The sequence below is a fragment of the Carettochelys insculpta genome, chromosome 4 (assembly GCF_033958435.1).
Source record: "Carettochelys insculpta isolate YL-2023 chromosome 4, ASM3395843v1, whole genome shotgun sequence".
Taxonomy (NCBI): Eukaryota; Metazoa; Chordata; order Testudines; family Carettochelyidae; genus Carettochelys; species Carettochelys insculpta.
The window spans coordinates 42,841,463-42,868,256 of record NC_134140.1 but is presented as its reverse complement, the minus strand read 5'-3'; the positions used below and the strand labels follow the sequence as shown (position 1 = coordinate 42,868,256).

At 39.4% G+C, this 26,794-nt stretch overlaps 1 protein-coding gene across 4 annotated transcripts in view; it reads right to left on the bottom strand.

Moving 5' to 3' along the window:
- Positions 1-5,007: 5,007 nt before the first annotated feature.
- Positions 5,008-26,794, bottom strand: part of KLF3 (KLF transcription factor 3) — a 33,729-nt gene continuing 11,942 nt past the window's right edge. For all 4 annotated transcript variants that reach the window (XM_074992602.1, XM_074992600.1, XM_074992603.1 and 1 more), the window contains 5 exons: positions 23,531-23,626; positions 15,755-16,250; positions 14,854-15,004; positions 10,512-10,672; positions 5,008-7,661 (listed from right to left, as the gene is read on the bottom strand). In XM_074992602.1, the coding sequence (XP_074848703.1) occupies positions 7,480-7,661; positions 10,512-10,672; positions 14,854-15,004; positions 15,755-16,250; positions 23,531-23,587 (1,047 nt within the window). In that variant the 5' untranslated portion in view covers positions 23,588-23,626 and the 3' untranslated portion in view covers positions 5,008-7,479. The remainder of the gene's footprint in view (positions 7,662-10,511; positions 10,673-14,853; positions 15,005-15,754; positions 16,251-23,530; positions 23,627-26,794) is intronic.

Sequence of the window (26,794 nt, the reverse complement as noted above, 5' to 3'; positions counted from 1 at the left end):
CTGTCTCTCTGTTACTGTGAAAAGCTTATGATTGTCTGATTCTGTTTGTTCTGTTCATATGCAATGTATTTTCTTTTATTTTTTTGCTTTTGAAGTTATGAGTATTTATGTACTTGTATTTCAAATGGTTGCTTTTGAGAGATACCAACAGGAGGCTTGGCCAGCCTATTGTGAAAAAGCAGTCCATGACTGATCATGGTGCCAATGGGTGGTGATGCCAATCCACTTCGAATGTGCTTTTCTGTGAACATTCAGACCAACATGGGAGTGATGGTTGCTGCCTAAAAAGGACCGAGTCATGCCTGGACAAAGTGACAACCTTTATCTTGGGCCATACCTTTACACAGCGAGAACAATGGCCAAGATTATAAAAAAGGTGTTGGTGATTCCTCCATCTGTCTTCAGTCTGATTTTCATGCGGGGAGGGCCACACGGCAGTTTTTTACACGTCCTGGGGGCCAAACACAAACTAGTCCCAAACCACGCCCCCCAGCCTCAACTGCCCTCAGGCTTAGATCCCTCACAGCCCCCAGCCTTAAACCCCCTACACCCCCAAACCACTCTGATTTGGATTCTGATTTTGACCAGCTTTCATATTGTGTGGTGGTCTAGGTATGCTCCCAAGCCGAACAGGGAGGCATCTGTAGTGATCAGGATGGATAGAAGTCTGTGGAAGGGGACACATCCAGATGTTCTCTCTTTTTGTGAAACACTGTAATGACATTAGTAATCTCTGGCTTCTTTACAGTGCTCCAGTGATGCAAAACTGACACAAAGCTGTTTAACCAGCTAACCCTCCCAATATCTCCAGCGTAAGCACATCCTAAAGTGAGGCTGGAAGAACACAGCAAATCTCACACCACCCCATTTGCCCCAGCTCATGAGATCAGGCTATGAGGTTGCTAGATAGTTTATTTGGGGCCACAGGTAGCTGGGCATCAACAAGGCCAGCCACAGGATAAGCACAAAGATTACTTAAAGCCCTTATTTCCCTACCTTGCCCAGAATATCCTGTGCTGAGTGCACATCAGCTAGAACATAATAAGCAGGTTTAATCAGGCCACAAGCAGGAAACAGCCCACCCTTTGTTCAGGTCCACCGACAGGGGAGAGCAAAAGGGGCAATTGGCCTGGGGACCAGGGATTCTGGTTGCTGCCATTGCTGTAGTAGTCGTGGTGGCCGCCAGAGTCCCTGGCCCTTTAAATCACCACCAGAGCACTGCACTGTGTGCTCTGGGCAACACTCACGGCTGGCGCGGGTGTTGGGGAGGAGCTGGCTGCCCTCGACTCTTCCCCTACTGTTTTGAGCCCTCTCACTTCCAAGAGCATGGAGTCAGCCCCCTGCACACTGTGCCCCAGGGCCCACGTAGGCTGTCAGCTCCACTGCCGGTGCCTTTAAGACTCTGAAGCAGCTTTTTGCTGCGGTAACTGTATTTCTTTCTGTAAAGCACAGTAAGTGGACACATGACAGGCACAACTGAGCAACATGTAGGTCACTGCACCCCCTGAGGCTACAGTAGTATTCAAACCCACCTCTTAAAATGATTTAAATCTCTGGATTTAATGTTCAAATACTTGGTCCACCCTCCTCGTGGCCTTATATAACCTGTCTGCGTAGCACAATTGAATTCTTCAGAATTGAAGGCCTTGCATAATAGTGCAGCACTGAAATATTTGTTTCTTCTGTTTCTGTAGCGGTGAGGCCCTGTAGTTAGCCAGAAAGCTTCTGTACATAGCAGCTGTGACTGGCTTTGATGGGGGTTTGCAAGCAGTTTGGGCAGGGGTGATTGGTGGTCTGCACTAGTGAAAAGGATGGAAACCACTGTCACATACTATTGTTTCTGTTCCATGATTGGATGACCTATACTTTATTATAAATGACATACGCCTCAAACATTCGTTCAACTGATCTCGACTGTGAACCTGAATGGCACTTTTTTGAAAACTGTATAAAAAAGTTAGTTGCTAGGGAGCAACAAATAATGAAGAGGTAAGAGTAGGTGGAATCAAAATTCAGTGAACTGTTCGTGTTCCAGTGAACTGTTTGCATTGTTTGTTTTACCTTTTTCGTTTACCTGTATCTGTAACGAATGTGGGGTATAGACTGTAGTGAATCCAATCTTAATCTATATGATTTACAGCTCTGCATGTTTGAAGGGATACAGATAGTTTCATGCAAAATACTTCTACAGTACTTGGATATTCCAGTAATCTGACTTTTGACGGTTTTTTTAGGCATTAGAAATGGGAAACTGAGCTTTTTTGTTTTGTTTCGTACACTCATCCCTCACTATATGAGCACAATTGGTTCCCAACTTTCTGCTCGTAGGCAAAAACTTGGAAGAGGGACACTAAATTCCCATTAAAATACATGTGAAAGTCTCTTGGTTTCTAGTGCTCCTAACTTAGTGAAGGAGTGGCAGCATGACGCTGCTTTAGAAAGGTAAGTGAACCTGGGGTGGGGGGTGGGGTTAGAAAGGCTGGGGGCAGTTTGGGGCCATGAGATGATGGGAGGGTTAAAACCTGATGGTGGCTATGGTGGAGGAGGCTGTGGCTCCTTCCTCCAGACTGCAGCAGCAATACCTGTAGGGAGTACAGCATGCTGGGGTGTTCAGAGACTGGGCTGGTGGGATGGGGTTCTGGGGTCCCCCAAGCTCTGCACCCCATCCGCAGGCAGGAGAGTCTCTCACTCAGCAGGAAAACAGCAGGTTTATTAGCCGACAGGACACAGCATCGTACAGAGGAGTCAGTACAGCAGGCAGAGACAGCCAGTCCAATCCATGTTGGGGAGAGGAGGCCCCGAGGGGTGGGTGTTGGGAGCAGGCTGGGCTGGAGAGTGCACAGGGAGTTGCAGTCCAGGGGTTTTGGGAGCAGGCTGGGCTGGGGCTTCTTATCTCCCTGCCCCCCAGTCAGGGACCCCGTGGCTGGAGCTCAGCCAGCCACAGGGCTTCAGGTTTCCCCACCCCATGGCCAGGGACCCTATGGCTGGCTCATAAGCAGGGGAAGTTCACTTGTTTTGTGAACAAAAGTATGTATGTATGTATGTATGTATGTCCCTTATTTTAATGAGTAATCATAAGTAAAGTATTCGTTAAACGAGTGATGAGTGTATTTTAACAAGTGCTCATTTTGCATGTTTTAAAAGTTTCTTTTCTGAACATCCTGATTGATGTGTAAGCTTTCTCGACTGTATGGATAGAACTACATGAGCACATTTAATATTCTGATGTTTTTATTAACAAGTATAATACATACTGTATATTGTATATAGAATGAAGACTGTACAGTACAAATTTCTGTTCACAGTTTGACATGACAAAATGTCATTACTGAATTCCCATTGGACTACCAAGGTAGAAACAGTAAAAGTACATTAAACCTTCACATCTTTAGTAAGAAAGATTACCAAAATGTTTCAGTATTTGCAAGTTATAGTTATGCATGCTAGAAACCTTTAATTATCCATTCAGTCTTATTAGCTTATAAAATATATTACATTTTATTAAAAAATTTCTGTATAGTTTATACAAGTATTAAAGTAAATGTAATATCCCTGCCTTATTTGCAGGTAATATTTTAAGAAATGCTAAGCAGAAAGATTATTTTGACCCTCTAACATTTAAAGTACATAAATACCAGAAAAGTGCTAATATCTGTAAGACATACTGAAAATTGTTGTAACCCTCTTAATACATGTAAATTTTTTTAAAAGAAGGATTTGCATTCATTTACAGGTTGCTAACCTTGACAGAGACAAAATACAGACAAAATATTCACACAAGCTTGTGGCTTTGGACAGATCTCTACAGAACTACCGTGTATATTTAAATAAAACCACATTATTGTCATACCTGTTTAACGCCGAAGGATTGTCTCAGAAATCCACTATAATGTAGCCGTTATAACATCAGATGGTACATACAGGTATGATATTGGCATAATGGTACTCCAAGTTACGGACTATACAGTGCAATGCTGTTAGTGCACAGATTTTTCTTTTAAATACACAAAGCAAATCCTGCAGTAGAGTTGTGTGTATCTTTAGACCCAGTCCTGCTTCCATCCAGGTCAACAAGAGGAGTGAGCTCTCTAGATAGGAGGTGGTGCTTGCTAAATATTTCCTTAGTTATATTTTTGATGCACTCCCCAAACCAAAGTTAAAGTTAATGCCCCATTTAAAATGCAGATTCACATTTTAAACTAAAAAGACAAAATTTACTTTGTAATCTCTTTTCTCACTTCCCAGAAGATACGACACCACGTATATAAAGGGAAAAATCCTATACAAGGCATTTACATAAAATTATCTTATTTGGTTACAAATAATTAAGATTCTATTTAAGTTTTAAATTTAAAATGGTTGTCAATGTCCTATATCACAAAAGCATATGGCCAAGGGAATTTTGTAGTTATATTGCATCTTAACAGTATTTCTCCTTGCAACTCGTTATAAATATCTTTAAACATAGGCAAACACGTCAACTGGTGAGCATGATTTAATAGGGATTTAATGCTCTCCTGGAATAACTTCATTAACTTCAATGGAGTAATACCAGAAGAGCACATGGCCTCAGATTATATTGAGCAAACAATGCAAACACTTAACAACAGTGTTTTATGAAAGCAGCCCACCCCCCCCCAACCCCAAATAAAATAGCAGCACAGGAAATTTAATGTCACAAAAATACCAAATGTGATGTGAATAAATTAAGTTAAACATAGAAATGGACTTAGAATGCGACACCCACCTTTTTTTACAGGACCCTATCTGCTTATTTCCTGGTTATAAATGAGTTGCTTTCACCCCCAGCATGCCAAACACTTGGCCTCCTGTGCTATTTTTCAAGGTTCAAATTCAGGAATTGACCCGTGGTAGTACAGTGTGTGTGGAACCCCCACTGAAGTCAATGAATTCTAAATGTGAACAGCTAGCTATAAATAACTAGGGCTAAATTTTGATATCAATTTTGATTCTATGATATTACTGGCAGTTTAAAAAAACAACACTAGTTTATGCTAGTTCTCTTTCTCGGAAGTTTTTTCATGTTAGTGACAGAGACATGTATCACTGAAGGTTGAGAACTGATGTGGTAGTTACATTTCTCCATTCAGTCCAGTGAAGCTCCACTCCAGAATTACAATGGTGTAGGAGAGAAGAATGGGTCTCAGATCCCTTCTACTAGCATTCACACAAAACTTGCAACATGTTTTGACTGTATAATGCCACAGCACTGCAAAAGGGTAAGAGATACCTTAGACAAAATGGATGTCCAATTCCATACTTCTCTTACACAAGTCTCAGTTTTGGAGGAGAAATGGTCTGTATTTTATAGCACAAGCACCTTTTACACTTTCCTGTACAATAAGTGAAAATATCCCTAATTACTCTGACTCTTGGCACTAAAGTTCAGATTTCAGTAAGGTATTTTTTCTTTACTCTCCCAGCATCTATATGTCATCCTATTCTATTAGAGACCCACCCCTTTCTGCCAGTTTTGCTAAGGGCTTGTCTATACTAACTGAAAGATTGACGCAATGGCAATCTTCCAGAGTTTGATTTTGCACGTTTGGTGAAGATGCAGCAAAATCGATCCCTCTGGGCTCGGCCACTGACCCCTGTACTCCATGCTATCATGTAGAGTAAGAGACTGTGATACTATAGAGCCTAGATCTATATTAGCAAAATAAGTTGATTCCGATGTTGATTCTACCTATGCAAATTCTGTAGCTTGAATTGTGTATCTGAAATTGACTCATTTCTCTAGTATAGATTTACCATGAGAGAGGGGAGCAGCTCTGGATGTCAGGTAGATGCTGACACTGCCAAGACAGTAAACTGGGATAGCATATCTTGGATATATACGGATTTTGGATTTTCTAGCTGTCCACAGTTTAGGAGCATGCACACTGCCTGTGCCACAGGGTCTCAATTTCTTTCCCACAGAGGTCAGCATGCAAATATTTTCCTGTTCAGTGAGTTCTTCCATGAGGTGAAAATTTAACTATGATATTTTCATATTGTAGGAACTATGCCTGATTTGCAAAATGAACTGAACTAAAACATTGTGGGTATAACAGTCTACACAGATAACATCTTGTTTCCTTGTGGTGCCACAAAAGCAGTCAACTAATAGATGCAGGAATCTCCCTTTTAGTGCATTTAACACCTTCAAAGGTCTGGAACAAATTCAGCACTAAGCCCTAGATTGATCTACCTGGGTATTTATTTTATTTTGTTAATGGATGCGGGTAGCTGAACCTGACGAACTCAATTTGTTAATATAACAGCACATCCATGAGATCTCTTGATCTACCTAGCATCAAGAAACCAATTGAGGCATAAGTCAAATCACAGAATGATTAAATGGCAAATCAAGCCTACTGACTTTCATTTGGGGGATTTATATAACAACTTCTCACTGGAAGTGCTTCCCATTGGATGCTATTTAGCCTTTTGACACCAAAAAATCTAATGAACTAAAATTTAAATACTGTAGTGTATCAAATTGGCTTGGATATTCCAACAATGGTACAATTTGGTGCATTGTGATATGACAATTGCTGGTTTTGAGGTATGAGGAAGTTATTAAAGAGCAGGAAATGAAGGGGAGTGATTAATGAAGGATATACATCTTTAGCCCTGAAATGAGGTATGGTAGGTCTCTGTGAAAATCATTTAATAGATGTCATAAAAGTACCACGTGTTCCATCCATACAGCTGTGCACAAAACAGAGATAGCATCACACAGAAATCCCACATTTAAGGAATATACCGGGGCATCATGCAATAAACACAAATTCATGTACTACAGTATAATACAAAAGATAAGTGATGTTGGCTTTCAGGCACAATTACGTGTATACAGCAATTTCTGCTGGTGATTCTTCAAATAGTATTATTTGTTTAGTTCAAATCAGCTATTGCTTAATTTTTCATGATGTAAAGATATTTAGTTTAGTTCTTACAGTGTCATTCACTGTCTTGGCACAGGGGATTTCTACAGAGAGAAGATATCTTTCTGAAAGTGTTGCTTTAAACATGCTGCTGTGACCAGCAATGTTGGAAAGTCTATTCATTGCACTGTTGAACATAAAAGAAGAGTGTATCCTTTGCAGGGCTCATAATAAAGTCTCTGGCAAGGACTGCATATTCAATAACATTTACTAGTTGATCAATATAGGCTGGCTGATTATATGGCAAAACCATCTAAGTTGTTAGTTTACAAATTCCCTTATTCACAAAGGAATAGATTACACATACTGTCTGCAGGAAGGGTTCGCTTAGTATCCCTTGGAAAAAAAAATGTTCACATTCTTTAGGTCTGACCCGTGGCAAGGACATAGCAGGGTAAGATAACATCTATTACTGACCATATGGAAGCTTTTAATTGTATAAGATCACAGATTCAGACCAGCTGAATCCATATTAAAATGAACAGGTAAAAAAGAAAGTGTGATAAAGTTGAGGGACAAGAGACATTCAGACTAGCATATGGCGTTTCCTGTGGAGAGCAAGATGGTCCGAGCGTGAGAAACTGCGGTCACAGTCTGGGCACTGGAAGGGTTTGATTCCAGTATGTTTACGGAAATGCCGTGTGAGTTCATCAGAACGAGCAAATTTCCACGTGCATCCTTCCCAGGTGCATTTGTATGGCTTTTCACCTGGGAAAGAGAACAGAAAATGTAGGATTTAAAGCAAAGAAAAAAGGATGGGGCTTCTCCAGCGTGTTTATGACCTTTTACAAACATGTCAACTACTTTATACCTTATGATTTGTCCCTTCTCTCCCATTTACATTCAAACTATTCTTTTACCTCACCCAAACTGATGTATCTAGCTAACATTAGTTTGTGAAGTTCATGGTTCGCTTGTTAATTTCTAAATGGGCATGAAGTTACTAGACCAAGTAGTGTTTTGTGTTACACCTTGATGGTATATCACTTAGTTACCACGTCCCTCCCAGTCTTATGCTTGCCATTGGTTTGTTCCACATGCACTTCTTGTGTCTGATCTTAACCTTAGATCCCTGATCCTGCAAAGATTTAGACTTCAGAACTTAAAAGTTAGGCACAAACTTATACTATTTACAAGCTTACCATAAAGCTTGTTTGTAAGCATATGCCAGATCGAGACTCTATGTTGTATTTCTTTGGGGGTGATGGTTATCTGTTACTATTTGTTTATATGGCATCTAACACTATGGGGTCCAAATCTGGTGCCAGTCTCTCTGAGTTATTGTAATGGAAGTAATGATGTGTTCATAAGACGTATAGTTAAAAGGTGGAGCCACTCAATTAATTCTCTGTGAACCTGATTTCATTTACATTAATCTCCATTACATTCCTATGGTGTAAACAGCTATCATGTAAATGGGAATCAGGGCCTGTATTTTCTCTGAACATGTTGTATTGTCACAAACTTCTAGTGTGTATTCCCAAACATGTTAAGGCATGTCTGGAACAGAATGGCTGTGTTTATACTATAGTGATCTTCCAAAAGATGATCTTCCGGAAGATTGAGTCTACACACAAAAAAAAGGATTGAAAGAGCAATCTGCTCTTTTGAAAAAGATGGTCCACAAAGCCCCTTCTCTTTCAAAAGAATGGGCCAGAGATAGAAAAATTTGGCACTATGAGAACTGCTGTTTTGAGAGAAGGGCCCCCAGAGCGTCTACACGTGCTTTTTTCCCGAAAGAATCATTCAGAAAAAGGTGCTCTTCTTGATGCGGGAGTGGAAGACGGCTTCCAGAAGAGCCGTGTTCTTTCAATTTCTGATCTAAAGAGCGCATTTTGTGTGTAGATGCTCTGCATGTTGTTTTGGAAAAGGGCCTGATTTTCCGGAAGGACTTGCTAGTGTAGACACAGCCAATGAGAAAGACTAGATGTGGGGACATCTTTATTTGAAAGGCTCTTTTAGAAAAGAGCATTCAGAACGAATCTGACCAGTGTTTAAGAGTGGCTGGATGAAATGCCCAGATCTTAACAGAGACTTTACATTTGTCAGTCAGTTCAGGCCTGTGTAAATGAGTGACCCTATGGAAGTCTCAAAGCCAAATGTGGCAGTGATATAATGTGTGAGGTAGTGCAACCTGCACTTATTTGGCATGTGGTGTTGTGCAAATGAGTACTTTAGTTACCAACTGAGCGGAAGTGGGTATACAAGTTGGAGCTCCCTGGCCCAGCATCCTGAGCCATTCCAAAGAAGGAAGTTTGCCGAACCAGGGGAGGTCAGGCCAGTTTCTGGGTGCCCAGCTCTAGCCAGTAGGGCTCCTTGCTCCTAGCAGCTCTGTGCCCCTAGCCACCAAGTCTCCCCCTGTGGGGCTAGCACTGGCTCTGTATCCCTGACTGCCGGGTCTCCCTGCCCAGGGCTGGTGGCAGCTCTATTCCTAGTCAGCAGCGCCCCCACCCACTAGCAACCTCTGTGGCTGGGGCTCTCTGGTCCAGCAACATCTGTTGTTGCCAGACGAGAGTGCCCAGGACAAGAGAGGTTCAACCTGTACTACAAAACAAAAACAAAAACAACAACAACATGGGCATAAGAAATACTAGAAGAAGCCTATTTTGACTTACAACCTCTTGTTAGCTGCTTTTACTGCATCCCTGTTTACTCCTAGGCCTATATGAACATACCTATGCTTGGAATAAAGGATATTATTCCTAGCTTGAAGAAACATACATAGCTCTGACTGATCTACAGTGCTAAAAACAGACTGTTGGCACAGCTGGCAGGATGGGATGTCTAGTGTACGTACTCATCTGAGACCACAAACATGTACTCAGGGTGGCTAACACATCTCATAGTTCCTGTTGTTGTAGCTAGACTTTGTTTGTAGTGTGCAAGCTTAATGAGGGCTAGTGAGACTGTGGCTACATCTACGCTAGCCCACATCGTCGAAATGGCCATTCCGAAGATTACTAATGAGGCACTGAAATACATATTCAGCGCCTCATTAGCAGGCTGGTGGCCGCGGCTGTTCAAAATTGCTGTGGCTTGCTGCCGCGCGGCTCGTCCAGACAGGGCTCCTTTTTGAAAGGACCCCGGGAACTTCAAATCCTCTTGGCTAGTGTAGACACGGCCTATTTGTCCTTCAGCTTTCATACCCCTAGCTCCAACTACAGAAATATCTTATGTTACATTCTGCACAGCTATATGAACGTTAAATGACTTTATCCTTTATACCTGGCATGTATCCTAACATCATCACCGAATTTTAATCTTGCGCTTTTTGGCAAACCTAGATTTAAGGCAGGATCTTACAATGGGACTTCTGGGACATGTACCTAGAACTCAGTATGCTGGCAAAAGACATATTTAGAGTGCTTTATTCTTTCTTTCTTTTGAACGTTGCATTGGTCGTCTTTATTTTAAACAGAACAACTGGGATAAACTTATGTTAACCCATATATTTCCTTTTGTTTAAAAAAGTCTAAAGTACCTGTTATATATCTAGAAGCCTCCTATAGACCAATCCAGACCAATATGTATAAAAGAAAACGGTACCAAGACTCATACCTGTATGCGTTCTTCTGTGAGCTTTTAGGTGGGAGCTTTTAGTATAGACCTTGTTGCAACCTTCATAATCACATCTGTGTATTCTGCGTTTCCTTTGTGTGTCTGGAGATTCCACAGGTAAAGGTCTCTTTCCAGGCTGAACTATAACTGAAGGGTGATTCCTATGAAGTGAAGTTAAAGGTTAAAATTAAAATATTTAACAAAAGTAGACCTCATTGCAATGATCCATGATACAGCCCTTCTACTCACTATGGTGTTATCTCTGGGCAGTGTAAATTACATTATGTGCATGTAAAGGAATTTAAGACAACTTTACAAATTTCATAGATTTTAGCAGTAATATTTTGATTCTTTGCTCTTTTGAGTTTATTCACATTCTGGCATGAGCAAAACCAATGACACCCTTCTCCGCATGTTTTGATTATAATTTGTTTTCACTTACAAAGGAATGAAAGTCAGACACTCATTTCTCAAGCAAGTACACTCACAGTTTCCAAACTCTCTCTTTCCAGTTAACTTTTCTTGCTTTTGTTTACATTTTTATTCTTCCTCGGAAGGCAGCTAATTTGTTTTAATTTAAAACAGCTTTTCCATACTATTAAAGACATCATATCGTTAGCCTTAATGCAGAATTCAGAGTCTTTACTGTTCAAACCACTCTTTAGAGAGCGTAATTAAGAATTTCCTGTTTGGTGCTCGCAGAAGGGTGCGGCCTCTCTTTAGGGCTGACGTCAATTCCTAAAAGTAGAATTCAGACTGCATGTCACACCCACAGGAAATCTGAAATTGGCACTCCACCTTCGTAAACATGATTTTCTCGCCTTTAACTCCACAGGTACTATACAGGTAAAACATATACACAGTGCAAGTATAATTTTAAATATATACAAACTATTGTATGTATATGTGAATAAACACACCTTTCTCAGGCTGTCATCAGCTTCATTTATCAAACACTGGAATGAATCATGATCCCATATCAGAGAAAGGAAACAAGCAGAATACATATTTTTTTTAAATAGGTGGGCCTTTTAAATCACACAGCTGCACCAGACACATTTTTCAACTGATTAACGAATTCGTATTACAGATTTACATATTTTCTAGCTTTTAAGTGAAACTCAATATACCATATGCACATGCTTATTCTAGGTAACCTGGCTTCACAAGCTGATAAAAATAAACTTACTAGAATTCCAGCTTTTCCAGAATTTACTGTAGTTCACCTTTCTTAACAAGCTCCAGTTACATCTAGCAACATGTCAGCTTTAAGGAAGTTTGTTACTTGGCACAAGTAACTGCTGGGCCTAAACTTCAGAAATGTTGAGCTCTCATAGCTCCCACTGAAGTCAAGTCAATGGGAACTGCAGGTACTCATGTTCTTTGAAAAAATTAGTAACAGGTTCAGAAAGGAAAATGTATTATAAACACTACTGTGACTTTTTATTTCTCTCCACATCAGTTGGGTTGTAATTAATGATTTGTGAAGAATCATTATGCTAATAGGATCACAAGTTTGAAATCTGCAGACCATTTCATAGCAGTAATAATTCATCTATATTAACTGCTATGCACTTTGCTGTGGAAATAAATAGCATACAAGGCACATTTACTGTTTTATGCATTTTATCTTTTTATGACAGTGGGTCAAAAATGGTGAAGAGATTGAATGAAAGAGAGATCTGACATCTTTTGTGGAAAAATGCAGCTGAACTTCAAATTTTTCATTGAGCTCTACTTTGCATGTAATCTGAGTCCTCTACATACATAGTTACTTCTCTGTGAGCCTAAGGTACCATGAGTAATTCAAAAAATCATGCCAGTGATGAAAGATTTATTATTCAACATCATATAATATGTAGCTAAAATATTATGATGGGGTCACCACATTATGCAGTTACACAGTCCCACAAATTCCTAGACTTTGAGCAAGTTTTTAGTCTTAGAAGAAATATTCTTATTGTTGTTAGTTTTGTTATGCAGTAGTCCTTTCATAAACGATGTGGCAAAGAGAACAGAATAAAATTCTTTGCTTTATTTCTGTACTTGGAGGCAGTTCTTAAGTCACTAGCTTCTTGAGAAGTTGGCACTGGTGTGCAAGCTGACACTGGTGAAAGATAAGATTGCCTGAATGCAGTTTATGATGGCTTTGTTCCAGACTCCAACAGATATGTAAACAAAACAATTTAAACTTAGGCTACATCAATCACAGAAAGTTGATTTAAGTTTCGCAACTCCAGCTACCTAAATAATGCTGAAGTCAACATACCTTAAGTTGAGTGACCACAGGGTCAACTGGAGACACTCTCCTGTTGACTTCTCTTACTCTTCTCATCTGAGGTAGAGTAACATTGTTGAAGGGAGAGCAATCTGTCCTTAATTTGCCTAAGCTCAACTAGACCCGATAAATAGACTGTTGATGGATCGACCTCAGAGCATCAATTCCTGTGCTAGTGTAGAGAGAGCCTTCAAGTACACTCAAATTATCTTTCCTATTTCTCTTCCATGAAGAAGCCAAATTTCCAGTGGGGGTACACTGGTTTGAAGAATGAGACAAAGATGTCAGAAGGGCCAAAAATATTAAATTGTGTCTGAAATAAAAGATCATCTGTAATTCCAGAAGGTCTCTTCTTACACAAGCATATCTGAATTGGTTTGACCCTTGCATAGTTGGGTGTTCTTCTCTAGTAGCTAGTGTCTTCAAAAAAATCATGTTATGCCAGTTTCTTTAAGTATTGCCTTGTCCCCACATCCACAGTCGATGTGATGATGGTAGCATGAGTCAAACTTAGATTTCACACAAGCAAGAAAACACAAAATTAAGACTTCATGTTACACTTCATCCATATTTGCATACATGAACCATAAATGAACTTTGATTTAAAGAGATAATTCTGATATTACTTTAATTCCAATACAAAAGATGTCAACTTTGGGTTAAGATAGCTAAATTGCACAACCCACCAATGTGCATTGTATGACATCAATGGATTATATTATATATATAATCCTCCCTCTCCAGTGTTTAAACCGTAAACTCATGCACTTAAGAGTTAGAAAAAGCCAGATTTATGGTTGCTTCTGCCACTTTCATTCAGTCCATATCTATATCTATATCTATCACTGACCCACGCTCTTAATAACGCAAGGACTCAGTGGAAATATAATAGATTACCATAAAATACCATAATGAATGTGTAAAAGGGAAGCAAATTAAGATTGCCTATGCAATTTAACACCTGACTTTCCTAATTTTAATTGCTTTTCAACTTAAATATTAGTTTACTATAATATTTTGTTTATGATGTCCCAGATTTTTTTAAAAGAACAAAAGTTAAGAAGTATTATGTACAAATGACCTCCCTATCATGCAACAATAGTGCGATCTGTACCGTGCGTCTTCAGAACTACCATTCAGATTGCAACCACTATGGGATTAACAACTCTAGATGGCATTAGGAGAAGGCTCATATGCCTGAGTGGAGGAATGGCTGCTGGTGCCCTATGCTGAGTCCGGGGGTTGATCAAGTGGAGTGCTCATTCTCTCTGCCCCACCCTGAGCTACTAGATCCATGAGAGTTATTGGCTCTTTCTTTCCCCAGCCCTAGGAGGTGGAGCATTCCACTTTTATGTGATGCTTCTTCTGGGGATGGGACTGTGAGGCCATGTGGAATATTCACTGACTGTGGCAGCTTGCCAGAATTTTCCTGAGGAAATGGTGAGGTTTAACACTACAACTGAGGTAGGTCTGAATGGAGCTACATGGGGAAAAAAAGCACTTCTCTAACCTGAGGAGTTTTTTTCCTGGCAAATATCAAAGGCCAGCTAACACCAAAAGTTATCACTAGTTCCTTAAGAAAAGGGCACAACATTTTTCCCCTGATCCCTATTGTAATATTTTTCCAAGTTACAACAATTTAATACCTGTTTAAATATGGGCCCAGTTCTGCAAAAAAATTAGAGGAATAACTACTATTGACTGTACTGAAGTTGTATTTGTAGGGCTTGGCACTATATAAATTTTGGAACACACTGTGCAAATATAAAAGGCCTATTATGCAGTTCACTTACCCTTGGCATACATACTAACCATTATACCGCTGAAAACAAAGTTTAAGCTGAAGGCTAATGGAGGAAAAAACCTAAGCACAACACCTCAAGTAATTGCAATCTCCAAATCTTATTTATGGTATTTTACTATATGCCTCAAAGCACAGTGGCCTTTGCTTTCAAAGAACTTGTATTCAGCAGCCCCTATAAATGGAACCCAACATTCACGAAGGCACTCTACTTCTACTTCATTGTTCAACCAAAGATAGCTACTTCAGAACTAATTACTTACTCTTGCAACATTACTTGCTGAGGAGACAAGGAGGTCATCATTGGAGGAGACATTTGTTCAGGATAGAACTCTGGCCTTGGTGATTCAATTCCTGGTTCTACTTTAATAGTTTTCTTTAGTATGGGCTTCTCATATGATTCAATTACAGGCACTAGAGGGGAAAAAACCAAATACATAAGAGTTATGTTCCTGAAAGGAAACAGACAAAACGTGTGTGTAAACTCCCCAAACTAACCATATGATAGCTGGCATCAAGACTCATATTAAAATACAAGACTTTTAAATTTTCACTGCATCTCAATAGAATTAAAATTCAATACAAGTCTACTATTATGCATGCTAATTCAAATCTTCACTCTTTCTACTGATAACAATAGATTTATATAGGTGTCAGTGAGAACAGAATTTGATCCAGTGAGACTAGGAGCAAATAGTCACACAGTAAAGTCTCAGTATTATATGTTTCAGAAGAACACAAAAATAATTTGTCTTCGTTTTCATTTCCCTTCAAAATATTTTGACTTCTCCTGAAAAAATCTCTTGAGTCCAGTTACTTTTCCAGATTCTATGAACAAAAAAAGGAGTTGACCAGTTGTTTTACTGGTCAGAGCAGAAAATGTTTTATGTCACCCTACTCCCAGCAACTGCACAACACCAAAAACACATGATAATGAACTAACAAACCCAAAACTACTCCCCCTATAGCCAGCTGAATGGAATGGAGAAACACTCGTCACCTGTACACATACACTGCCTTCAAAAAACAAACAGAAAAAAAATTCCAACCCCAAACCACTGAATGTCACAGCAGCACAGTAATTCCCTGGTGCACAGGGCAACTAGCCTGCATAAAAGAACAGCGTTCCTGCATAATGGAAAAACATAGCATAAAGGCACCCACCTGGCATGCTACTTGGATTTTCCAACTCTTCTGTAAGAACAGAAGGCACCATTATAGGTTGCTGGAGATGTGGCGCATACATAAAAGGAACAGGCTGGACCACAAGTGGCTGTATAACTGGAAGAATTCCAGGGCTCCTAATTCCATGACGGGAAAGAGCAGCCATTACTGGAGGGATTGTTAATGGCATGGAAAAAGGCTGAACTCCTGGAGGCGGCGGTGGGGTGAATTTTTTCATAGGTGGGCTAGGTGAGGACAAAGTTAATCCAGGTGAGGCTCTTCTATGTACAGTCTGAAATTTCAGAGGAGAAGGAGAACTTCCAGCTGAAGGTGGTGAGCTTCTTTTATTGACTGTAAGATCAACTGGCTCCATTTGGATTCCATTAGCTAGTCCCTCTGGGGTTGCATAGAAAGTGTTGCGCAACATATTTGGAGTAGGATAAATGACACTGTGTTTGTTTGGTTTCATTTGGTCCATGTAATTAGACGGGTATGACTGTGGGGGCGGGGGGGGAAAGAGGAAAATTAATACAGAAGTCATGATATAGAAAATAAACAAAAATCTTGTGCTACGTTACCAAAGGCTGATGAAGTGAAGTAAAACAAAAATGATCCAGACATGGCATTTTCATGGACTCCTTTCCCTGTGAGAATGTACAAGATTTCTCACATGGGAAATGATTCAATTTCTGATTCACCAACCATTTGGGAAACAGTACATAACACATGATGAAAGTGGACAAAAACAGACTCGTCAAGATTTATTCAAAGTGGTTTATACACATTCATGAAGTTTTACACCCATTCTACCCGGTAGATATATCAGGTACTATTTTTGTTTAGAGATGGATAAACTCAGGCACTATGGAGACTAAGAAAGCCAACGGTGAAGCTGGAAATAGAACCCAGTCATCCTACACCCCCACTTATTTTTCTAATAACTAGAAAACACTGCACCTCAATCTTCATTATAACAAAAATCTATTCTGAACACAAACCTCCCAAAACCAATACTTAGGTAACAGAGCTCCACAAGCAGTATCACAGACAGTAAAGATGAAAAAGCAAAGAGGGAATTTTTCAGTGTTTTTTCTTGGAATAATGTTGAGGACAATGCTGCTAATTTGCTGTTTTAAACATGGAAAACTGACCTATCCAGGGGGCAAAGGGTCTGATTATCTGAGGTGCTGCATGTATTTCCTGTAAGTCAAGGGAAGTAAGCTGATGTTGCTCATCCCCGTTCAAGATTAGGCCCATAATCAACCCTTTCATATCTAAGCAATAACATTTTCCAGTAAAATACTGAGAACCACAATAGCATTGAATAATATATATCACCTCTGAGATACTATACTGAACATTTTCTCATATTAAAAGTGTTTAAAACTCTCATTTTAATGAGAATAACCATTTATATGAACTAATGAGATATGCTAATATATGAATTATACAAAGTGTAAACTATGAATTCAACTAATGTTTTAAAAAGGTATATTTCATAACAGAAGTTTTAACAACTGAATTTACACTTGTGATTCTTGGTTGAGTCAATCCTTGCTCTGTTGCTATGTATTTTATTACTGTCAGGGAACAGCAATTTAGATTTTGGAAGCACACTGGACCAGAGACGGTGTGAGTTGCGAATTTTTAAAAATGGAAAGGACAGAGATAATGTATGTGCAGAAAGATATTGAATTTTACTATATAATCACTCCTGTGATATTTTTAAACACATTTTGTTATGACTAAAAATTCTAGCTAGCTCTTCCTTGCTCTTATATCTGCATTTTCTCTGCTCCTCCCCCAATGCCCGCCCTAGGTATATTTTAACTGTTACTCATTTGAAGGTTAGTCAAAAATGTTACTGTAAAAGTTTTGGAATTATTCTTTGTTTTGATTATTGCAAGAAACAGTTCTCTCACACTTTAGAAAATGGGAAGTTTTTGTGTATCATTCCTATGATTGGTAGATATAGCAAAAAACGGACTTACTTATTCTGTACTCCATGCACACGCATAACTAGCATTAATTAAAAAAAAGAGTAACATACACATATGGAAATTAAAATAGAGCTACCACCTATATGGCTGGTAGCAACATTTTTCATTTCTAGAACTTAGATCAAGGCAAGACACTACTATAGGAGTTAAACATTGTACAGTTTTCAGCATTTACTGAATCTGATGAAGGCATGGATGTAGAAAATTCAAACACTTAATACCTAAGCTATAGTGTTTGTGTTAAAACTTATGCTCTTTGGCCTATAGTACAAAGTCCACTTGACTTCACTATGCTGTAGAAACACTTAGCGGTTCAAGCTAGGTATCAGTGGAACCTAGGAAGAATTATTACAACATTACTAGGTGCACAATTATTATTTCTGAGCTGTACTTCTCAATCAGTGAAAAAAAGTAGAATTACTAGAATATTTTTTATCCAAGTGAAGTAATTTTATATTAAGAAAATACAAGGTCCTGAGTCTACAGACATTTGTGTATGGGAGTGGAGTGCCTTAATGTACAAGAGCTGGCCCATTGTCTCAGTGGCCGTTTCTACACAGGCCACTTTCTTTGAAAGTGGCATGGTAATACGTGGCCCGAAATATGCTAATGAGGTGTGGCTGCAAATTCTCCGCGCCTCATTAGCATACAGTCATGTGATTTGGAGTCCAGAAGACTGTTCTTCTGGACTCCAAAATGCTGTGTAGAAGCACGGCCCCCGGGGGGGTCTTATGGAAGGAAGTCCTTCTTCTGGAGGCCCCTTCTTCCCAAAAATTTTTGGGAAGAAGGGGCCTCCGGAAGAAGGACTTCCTTCCAGAAGCTGCCCTGGGGCCACGCTTCCACACGGCGTTATGGAGTCCGGAAGACCATTCTTCGGAAGAATGGTCTTCCGGACTCCATATCATGTGACCGTATGCTAATGAGGTGTGAGGAATTTGCATCCATGCCCCATTAGCATTATTTCCAGCTGCGTATTACCATGCCACTTTTGAAGAAGGTGGCCTGTGTAGAAACAGCCAATAGGTGTAAGTTTCTGCAGCACAGGGGCCTAACAGATCTGTGTTTTTTTAAAATCCTGCTGCACTGAGAAAGCCTAGGAAGACTGTAACAGAGTAATGCAATGGCAAAATGAAGAAAAACCACCAATTAAAATCTTTGTTTCGAGGAGAGTTTTTTCCAGTATAGAAGAAATCGGCAGAAGAATAAAACACGTTTGAGCAATAACCTAGTTTACAAAAATACTTTTATTTTTTTCAAGACTCCAAGTCAAAGGAAACTCAAGAGTCCAAGTCAAAGGAAACTGACATTGGCAAAATGTCAATCTATTGAACCTAGTGCAGAAAAATACTGTAATGGTTTTGAACTGTTTGAGGAACTTTAATCAGTATTAATTTAGAGTAGTTATACATTAAATTCAAAGTAACAAAGATTCTTCAAAAATTAGGATGATGACAATTGTATTTTTTTAAACAGGTGACTGTTAGAGATTCAAACCAGCTCCTGACCTCCTGAATTCCTCTGAAACGTTTTCATTGTCGTAACTAAGCTGGCAGAGATTTGATTTAAGTCAGCTATTTTTTGTGCCAGTCTGGAGAGGTTGTCACATTTTTCTAAGCTTTCCTTCACTCTGAAATTTTACTTGCCATGCTTCTATTTAAACTGCAGATAATGTCAGAGACAGAAAAAAAAGTAAGAGACATTTTCCTTTACAAGTTTTTTCCCTACGTATTATGGTAATCTTAAAAAAAGCAAAAGAAGAAATCTTAGGTATAGAAAAACCTTAAAAGCCAATGGAGTCTTCTAAGAGAATAGAAAAAGCATAACAAACTTCACTGTTCAGATTATATTCATAAAAATAAAAACATCATCAACAACATTTTGTGTTATGCTAGTCACACAAAAACTGAAACAAAGTGGAAGCTATGACATTATAGATTAATGTAAAGTCAGAATATTCTGTCAAATGGGACATAATTATATACGCAGTACAGCCGATTTATTCTGAACTTATATAGTGCTCTAGTGAAACTGAGCTTCAAGTGAAAGGAAAATCACTTTCTGCTGAATCTCACTCCTCATCTAGAGAAGCTTAATTTGTCTTCAAGAAGAGTGAAATTTATGAATTATTTGTAAATCCCTCTGGATGCAACAGTTACCATTATTAGACTGATAAGAATTAATACTTTCTAAGAAAATTATCACTGCCCCCTACTTCTCCAGTCTGGCCTGGAAAAGCATGTTATCATGAAGGGAGGGCAGTAAAGAGGAATTTTTTACTACAAGAACTCTAACAGTAATGAAGAGAAGTGGTTTGAGATTTTGCTCCCCACTAGGAGTGACTAGATGGCTTTCCAGAGATTCCTGTGGTAGCAGCCAATAGACCTGCACCCCGTAGTTTACAAGGTGAAGAGAGATCTCCTATAAGAGTTCTTTTCCTACTACTAGATACTGTTCTGATATGTAAGAACTCTGCTAAGAGTGATGGTTTGTGTGAAAGATGGACCTAAAGATGGCTTCAGATCAGCAAAGAACTTAATCACATGAGCATTCTGTCAAGTCAATGGCACTACTCATATGCTTGAAATTAAGCATGGGATTAAGATCTGTTCTGAATTGAAGACGGTTGTTCATTAGGGGGGCACTTTGCCCGGAGATCAGCAGGGCTAGAGCCCTGTCCCCAGGCGGCCACTGTTTTCCTGCTGAGGCTGCTTCCGGTATAGCAGGCATTCTGCAGTATAGTTAACCCTTGCACTCGCTGCCCCCAGTGGTGAGTATGTTGTCCCTCCTCTCTGTGCCTCTCCCATTCCATGTTCTGGAAAGCCACCAGATTCCAGGCACTTCCCATTTTCCTGGCACAACCAAACCTTGACTTTGCTTCAAGTTAGGGTAAGAAGAAGGTGCATACCAAATTTGATGGTCCTAGCTCTTACGGTTTAGGGTGACTTCTTGAACAGATGCACAAATGGACAGACTCAGACAGACTAACTCTAAAATACATATATAGATAGTAGGATGACAAAATATTTTGGGTGTGTGTTTTAACCACCTAAGAAGTGTCGCTAATCTTTTAAACCACACAACTTGAAACACATTGTCGTACTTCAACATTATAATTTTATTCTTTTCCCCCTGCCGAACTTGTTAATGTCATAAGATAGTGGTATTTCTGAACACACTTTGTATATACAATACATGGTGTATCATAACACACTTTAATCCAGCACTGTCAGTAAAATAACTAATATATTTTAATAGTTTCATTTTGCTTGTTTTCTTGAAATGATATCAAAGAGGCAGATACATCACTTATAAGGCTTGATTGTAAAGGCTCTGAGAACTTTCATATCCCAGTGAAGTCAACGGAATGCCCAACTCCTCTGAGAATCTGGACAACAGCTCTTCCGCTATCAATCCCATTGGAAATAGTTAAGAAAATCAGCTTAATTAGCCGTGGTCTATACTTTAAAAATTAGATCAACCTTGGTACTCTTGGTACTGGGCTAGCGTAACAGCTAATATGGTCTAGTTTTAGATGTGGCTAGTCAATGGAAGAATTTTTCTGTCTAAAAATTCTTCTGTCTCTTGGAGACATGGATTAAGTACATCAAAGAAAAACAGTCTTCCTTTGCTGTAGGAACCATGCACTCTGTAGTGCCAGCGCTGAAGGACAGACAGTCCCTTAGTGGTGCTACTACTTTTCTTGCTTTACTTTTAATGAGTTCCCGCTTTCTATAAAGAGGGCTCCGGGCCAGTTGTTTGCTAAGCCCATGCCTATGTTTCAACATAGTTATGACACCATAGCTATGCTGCTGTTACTGCAGAGTAGACACAGGCTACAGAGCTGAAAGGGGTTTTTCAATCACTGAGAGCAATGCAAGTATTATTCAACCTATCTATGTCTACACAGGGGGGTTACATTAGCATAGTAATAGTATTAAGGGTATGGATATTTCACTTCCCCAAGCACAGCAGTTGTAGGAACCTATGTTTTAAGTGTAGGTCAAGGGAGCTGCACTGCCAGGGAAAACTGGGAAGACCAGGATATTAGGTTTGGGGGCTAAATGGTCAGTTTGTTCATAGAGGTAGGCTCAAAAATTCCTACTCTCTTGACGAAGAATTAAGGAATATCTGAGAGAGGAACTTCACTGAATTTTTCATCCCCCTTTGTACCTTCTTACGAGAAAACCTACATGTTATTTGCTTTTCCCAGTTGCACTCATTTAATGCAGTAAGTAAAAAGACAATAAGCATATTTAATAGGAGGAAACAGACTTGGGATGGCTGGCCAGAGTGGTGGCAGATCGGAATCTGCAAGATAGTGTAGAAATCCTAGCACAGAGAAGGTACAATTTATCTTCAAACTCCACAGGAAAGTGCAACATCCCACCCCTGGGCTGAATCACTTAAGAAACACTCATATGGCATGTCTACACTAGAAATGTACACACACGTATTAGGTCAACTTATAGCCTGGCAGTAATTACTGTGATGCTACATGTCTACACCACTCTCCTTGGGTCAGTGGTGCAAGCCCTCATCGGGGCACTTCCACCAACCTGAAAAGGGCCCAGTGGGGAGCAGTGATGGGAGCCAGGCAGCCTTGTCAGTTTCATGGCTCACAGTCCCAGGGCTTCTTGCTCTATCTTCCAAGGAGGAGCAGGGTTCATTCATGCCTCCCCTTCCCCTACATATGGTCCTCACATGCAGGAGCAGCTCACCTCTATTTGCCTGGCAGGGACACAGCATCTACACAGATGCTGCACTGCTCCTAACTACATTGACATACACCTTATGCCTTTTGTGTATGTCCATGTAGTCAGGCATTTACATGGATGAGCAGAAAGCTGTAGTGAAGCCACTGACATGATTAGGTCAACACAAGCTGCCTAGGCTGACCTAACTGTCAGGAGACTAAATCTCTATTCCTCACTGGTAGAACAGTAATTTCCCTGCCATTGCTCAGAATAATGCAAAGTGAACAACACAGTAAAAGAGTAAATTAAGTTCCTAATATTCATAATTTTTAATAATCTAAAAGACTTTTAGCAACCAAGGTAAATAAATGTGTAGATTTAAAATTGGATTTAAATTGAGAGAACCCCTTATACATTTTTTAATTGGTAAGGGCAGCAAACTTTTCATGGAAAGCTGCTTTTCAAAGACTTTCTACCAAATATCGCAAATAAAAATATCCATGACAACTTTGTTTCTTTGTTAAGGGCCTCAAACTGACCCTTAAGTGTTTTATAACCACTGTTGGCAGTAACAGCAACAGTCAAAACAGAGATGATCTAATTTTATAAGCTTCTCATTACCAGCTTTCACATACAATACTTAGTCAAATTTTTTCCCTTTGCAACTATTTTCCAAGTACACAAAAGCAGAGAGGACATTGGCACCAGACTCTAGAACAGTCTAGCACAAAGTTTGTTCCTTGCCTATGACACAGGTACCCCTGCAAGATGTTTATTATTTGCACTTCCCTCCTTTCCTCTGCACAGCTGACATGGTAAGGCTTGGGTACTGCCATGAAAGTAACCGTATGGCTGGCACTCTGATGAATGCAAACAGCACTCTCCAGAAAGAGAAAATAATGCTACTGATGCAAACGTAGTTACTGCTGCTACTTGGGTATTCTGTTACACAGTTTCACAGCAGTTCTCAGAGGCAGCTATGGCCCTGTGAAGTTCACATGAATTTTGCGATTTGTTTCAATGGCAGTATGAACAAACTCTACATGGAAATCAAGGTGATAATAACATGTTTGAAGACTTACCACTGAAACAGGTTCCATGGCTTCTTGCTTGATAGGGACTGGGTCAAACATTAGCATCTTTTCAGTGAAATCGTCTGGTGTCTGTGTCTTTCTGAGCTACAAGGAGGAAAAAAAAAGTGAAGTTGTAAGAATGTCTAGAATCAAAATTCTGAAATTGTTTTGACCCCTATCAGGTTCAATGTATTCAATTTAATTCTTCCAAATTTAGAGAAAAGCTTTATGTTTTCAAATATCTGCTATATATTTTAGACAATCTGTCTGTTTAATCAAGAGCTCCTCCTAAACCATCGAGCTAAGACCACCAAATTGAGTATACAGCTTCCTCTTAGCATACTTTAAAGCAATATAAGAGTTTGGCTGTGTCAGGGAAGGGACTGCTTCTCATAAAACCAAACAGAAAGACAATCACCAAATCAAGTACAATCCTCAAAATTGACATAAATGATTGCAAGTTGAAAGAAACTGAACCAAGAGGACTCAGAAAAATACGATGAACCTGGAACAGAACAGCTTCTCAATAAACAGTACAGAAAGCAGATAAAGCAGAGAAATTTAGAGGAGTGTTCTATTTTGGCACAGCTAAATCAATGCTTAAGGTTTGAAAACTGGAAGAAAAAGTTATTGGAAAGCACATCGACAATAGCTCTTTTTTGTTAAAACACAGCAGATGATAAGACTTTATAGGGATGAAGAAAAAATACACTTGATTGAATTCCAGCTTAAAAAATTACTGAAAAAAAGTTAACAGACAAGTTTTAACTATCTCCTTTTTAAATAAATCCAAAATAAAACTTAACTTCATAACACCATATTTTTGAAAAAGACGATCACTTAAATAAAGCACGTACTGTTTCCGGTTCACCCTGCCCCCAACTTAGTTAACGATCCAAGCAACACCAGGTAAATCTGCTAATTCTATTATAATAAAACTGGTTGGTGGTAGGATATACCAGTTACTTTGTAATTTCAGGAAAGCCCTATGATTTCAACATTTTTAGGCATAATCCAGTCCACATAGTCCAGGGTCAAAAAGTATCAAATAGGTATTCCATATACTTTTTTTTCCAATAAAAATAACATTAAAGTACTTATGAATGAAAGTTTGACATTAAGTTCAGAATACATAAGCTATGACATAGCCAACTGTGTTTAAGAGGTCTTCTCATCACATATCGGACAATGATTTTTAAAATTTCTTAAAACATTCCAGTGCTATAATTTGCACAATACCTTTCCAATGAGTCCAGTGCATTTGTCATGAAATGGCGTCCATCGACTTAAATGGAAGCTGGGTTGGGCTCTTCCATTGCAGACCAGCACACCTAGGCTACACTTACACTACAGCACCCTGTCAACAGAAGTCACTGTTGGAAGAGATTACCTGACAAAACTTCTGTCGACAGAGTGCAGCCACACATAAAAGCCAACTGGAAAAGTACTCCGCTATCTTTTCACAAAACAGGCATCCGGAAGCACAGTAGACAGGGCTGCCCATTGTTGTGGATGCCCTATCAGTAGATAGAAGATCTCCCCAAGAGATTGTGAACAGCTTTTTTGTCAACAGCAGCATTATGCCTCATGGCTGACAGGCAGAATGCTGCTGGCAAAAGAGCTGAGCTTTGTCAATAAACCATTGGAAAAACACATTTTGCATGGGAACGTTCTACCGGTTTTGTCGGCAAAACTTACTAGTGTAACCATAGCCCTACAGTATGAAGTTTCAACTTTAATTAGCTGTCTCTACACTGCACATAGCTGAAGACAATAAGTTGCAGCTCACATCATGCATTTTTTCTATCATTCCAAGTTGATATCCTTTTTTTTTTTTTAGCTGAAAAAATAGTGAAGATGAATAGAAATGAGTCAGAGTCAGGAAAGATGGCAGCCCAATACTTGCCAGTTTCCACTCAGTATGACTGATGGTAATGCTGATAACACTTGGTTGCTTTGATACCTCCTGCCACACAAGGAAGAAATTAAAAACAAAGCTAATTTGGAGAGAGACAGCAGACTTCCGATCATACATCAAAAATAATTATTCAACTATTTCACCAAAAGTAATTATGCCATCGCAACCACCCTTTAGAAACAACTGTACATTTCTCGCAGTTTTCCTCATGAAAAATAAGATATCAGAATTGAGATTGTGTTCTGGGTAGCCCACCCTGCTTTAAAAAAATAGAGCCAGCTACTTTGTTAGTTTCTTCAAGCCTACTTTCAACTCTATCTGCAATAAAAGTATCTCAAGTGTAGAAATTTTGGAATGTAGTAATTTAACCATATTTACATATGTGCCAAGTGTGACAACTATGGAGGAGGCATGGGAAGACCTCAGCAAGGACCAGGAGCCTTTGGAGCAGGACAGACAAATACAAGAGAGGAAACACAGTAAAGCCAAATATTTTAGGTAAGCAAAGGAAGTTAACACTCAGAGGCTGTGTCTAGACTAGCCCCCAACTTCGAAGAGGGCATGGTAATTAGGGTGTTGGGAGATTACTAATGAAGTGCTGCGGTGCATATGCAGCACTTCATTAGGCTAAATCTCCCCCGCAGCAACTTCAAAGCGTGAAACTTTTGAGGATTAAGTGGGCAATTTGGGCAAGCCAGCACTTTGAAGTTTCACGCTTCTAAGTTGCCACAAGGGAGATTTAGCCTAACGAAGTGCTGCATATGCACTGCAGCACTTCATTAGTAATCTCCCAACACCCTACTCACCATGCCCCCTTCAAAGTTGGGGGCTAGTCTAGACACAGCCAGAGACATTAAAAAGTGCCAGTTGGGAAGATTTTTTAAAAAATCTTTGATATCACTTATGGGAATGCAATTATCATGCATGAGAAAGCACAGTCACAAACAGAATCTTCCAGAGGATAGCCTGATGGACTGGCAGAGTCTTCCAGGTAATAAGAAGAGAATGGCATACAACTCTACCAACCCAGACAAAGCGTACATCCTAACTACACAGTAGTTTATATACTCTTGTAGCTGTGTTGGTCCCCACTATTAGAAAGACTGGATGAGTGAGATACAGTAAACACTTTCATATCCAGCAGCCAGGACCTGGAGATTCCTGGATATTCAAGTATTCTGGATAATAGAGAGGTATACTTAGCAATGTGTAACACTAAAGAAAAACAAGATTAGATATTAAGAAACAAAGAAAAATGTATGCACAGTACTTAATTTACCAACAACAGTAGTGCTATATACTGTAAACTTATGCTGTATTTGATGTATTTATCTGTATTTACTGTCACTCTACTG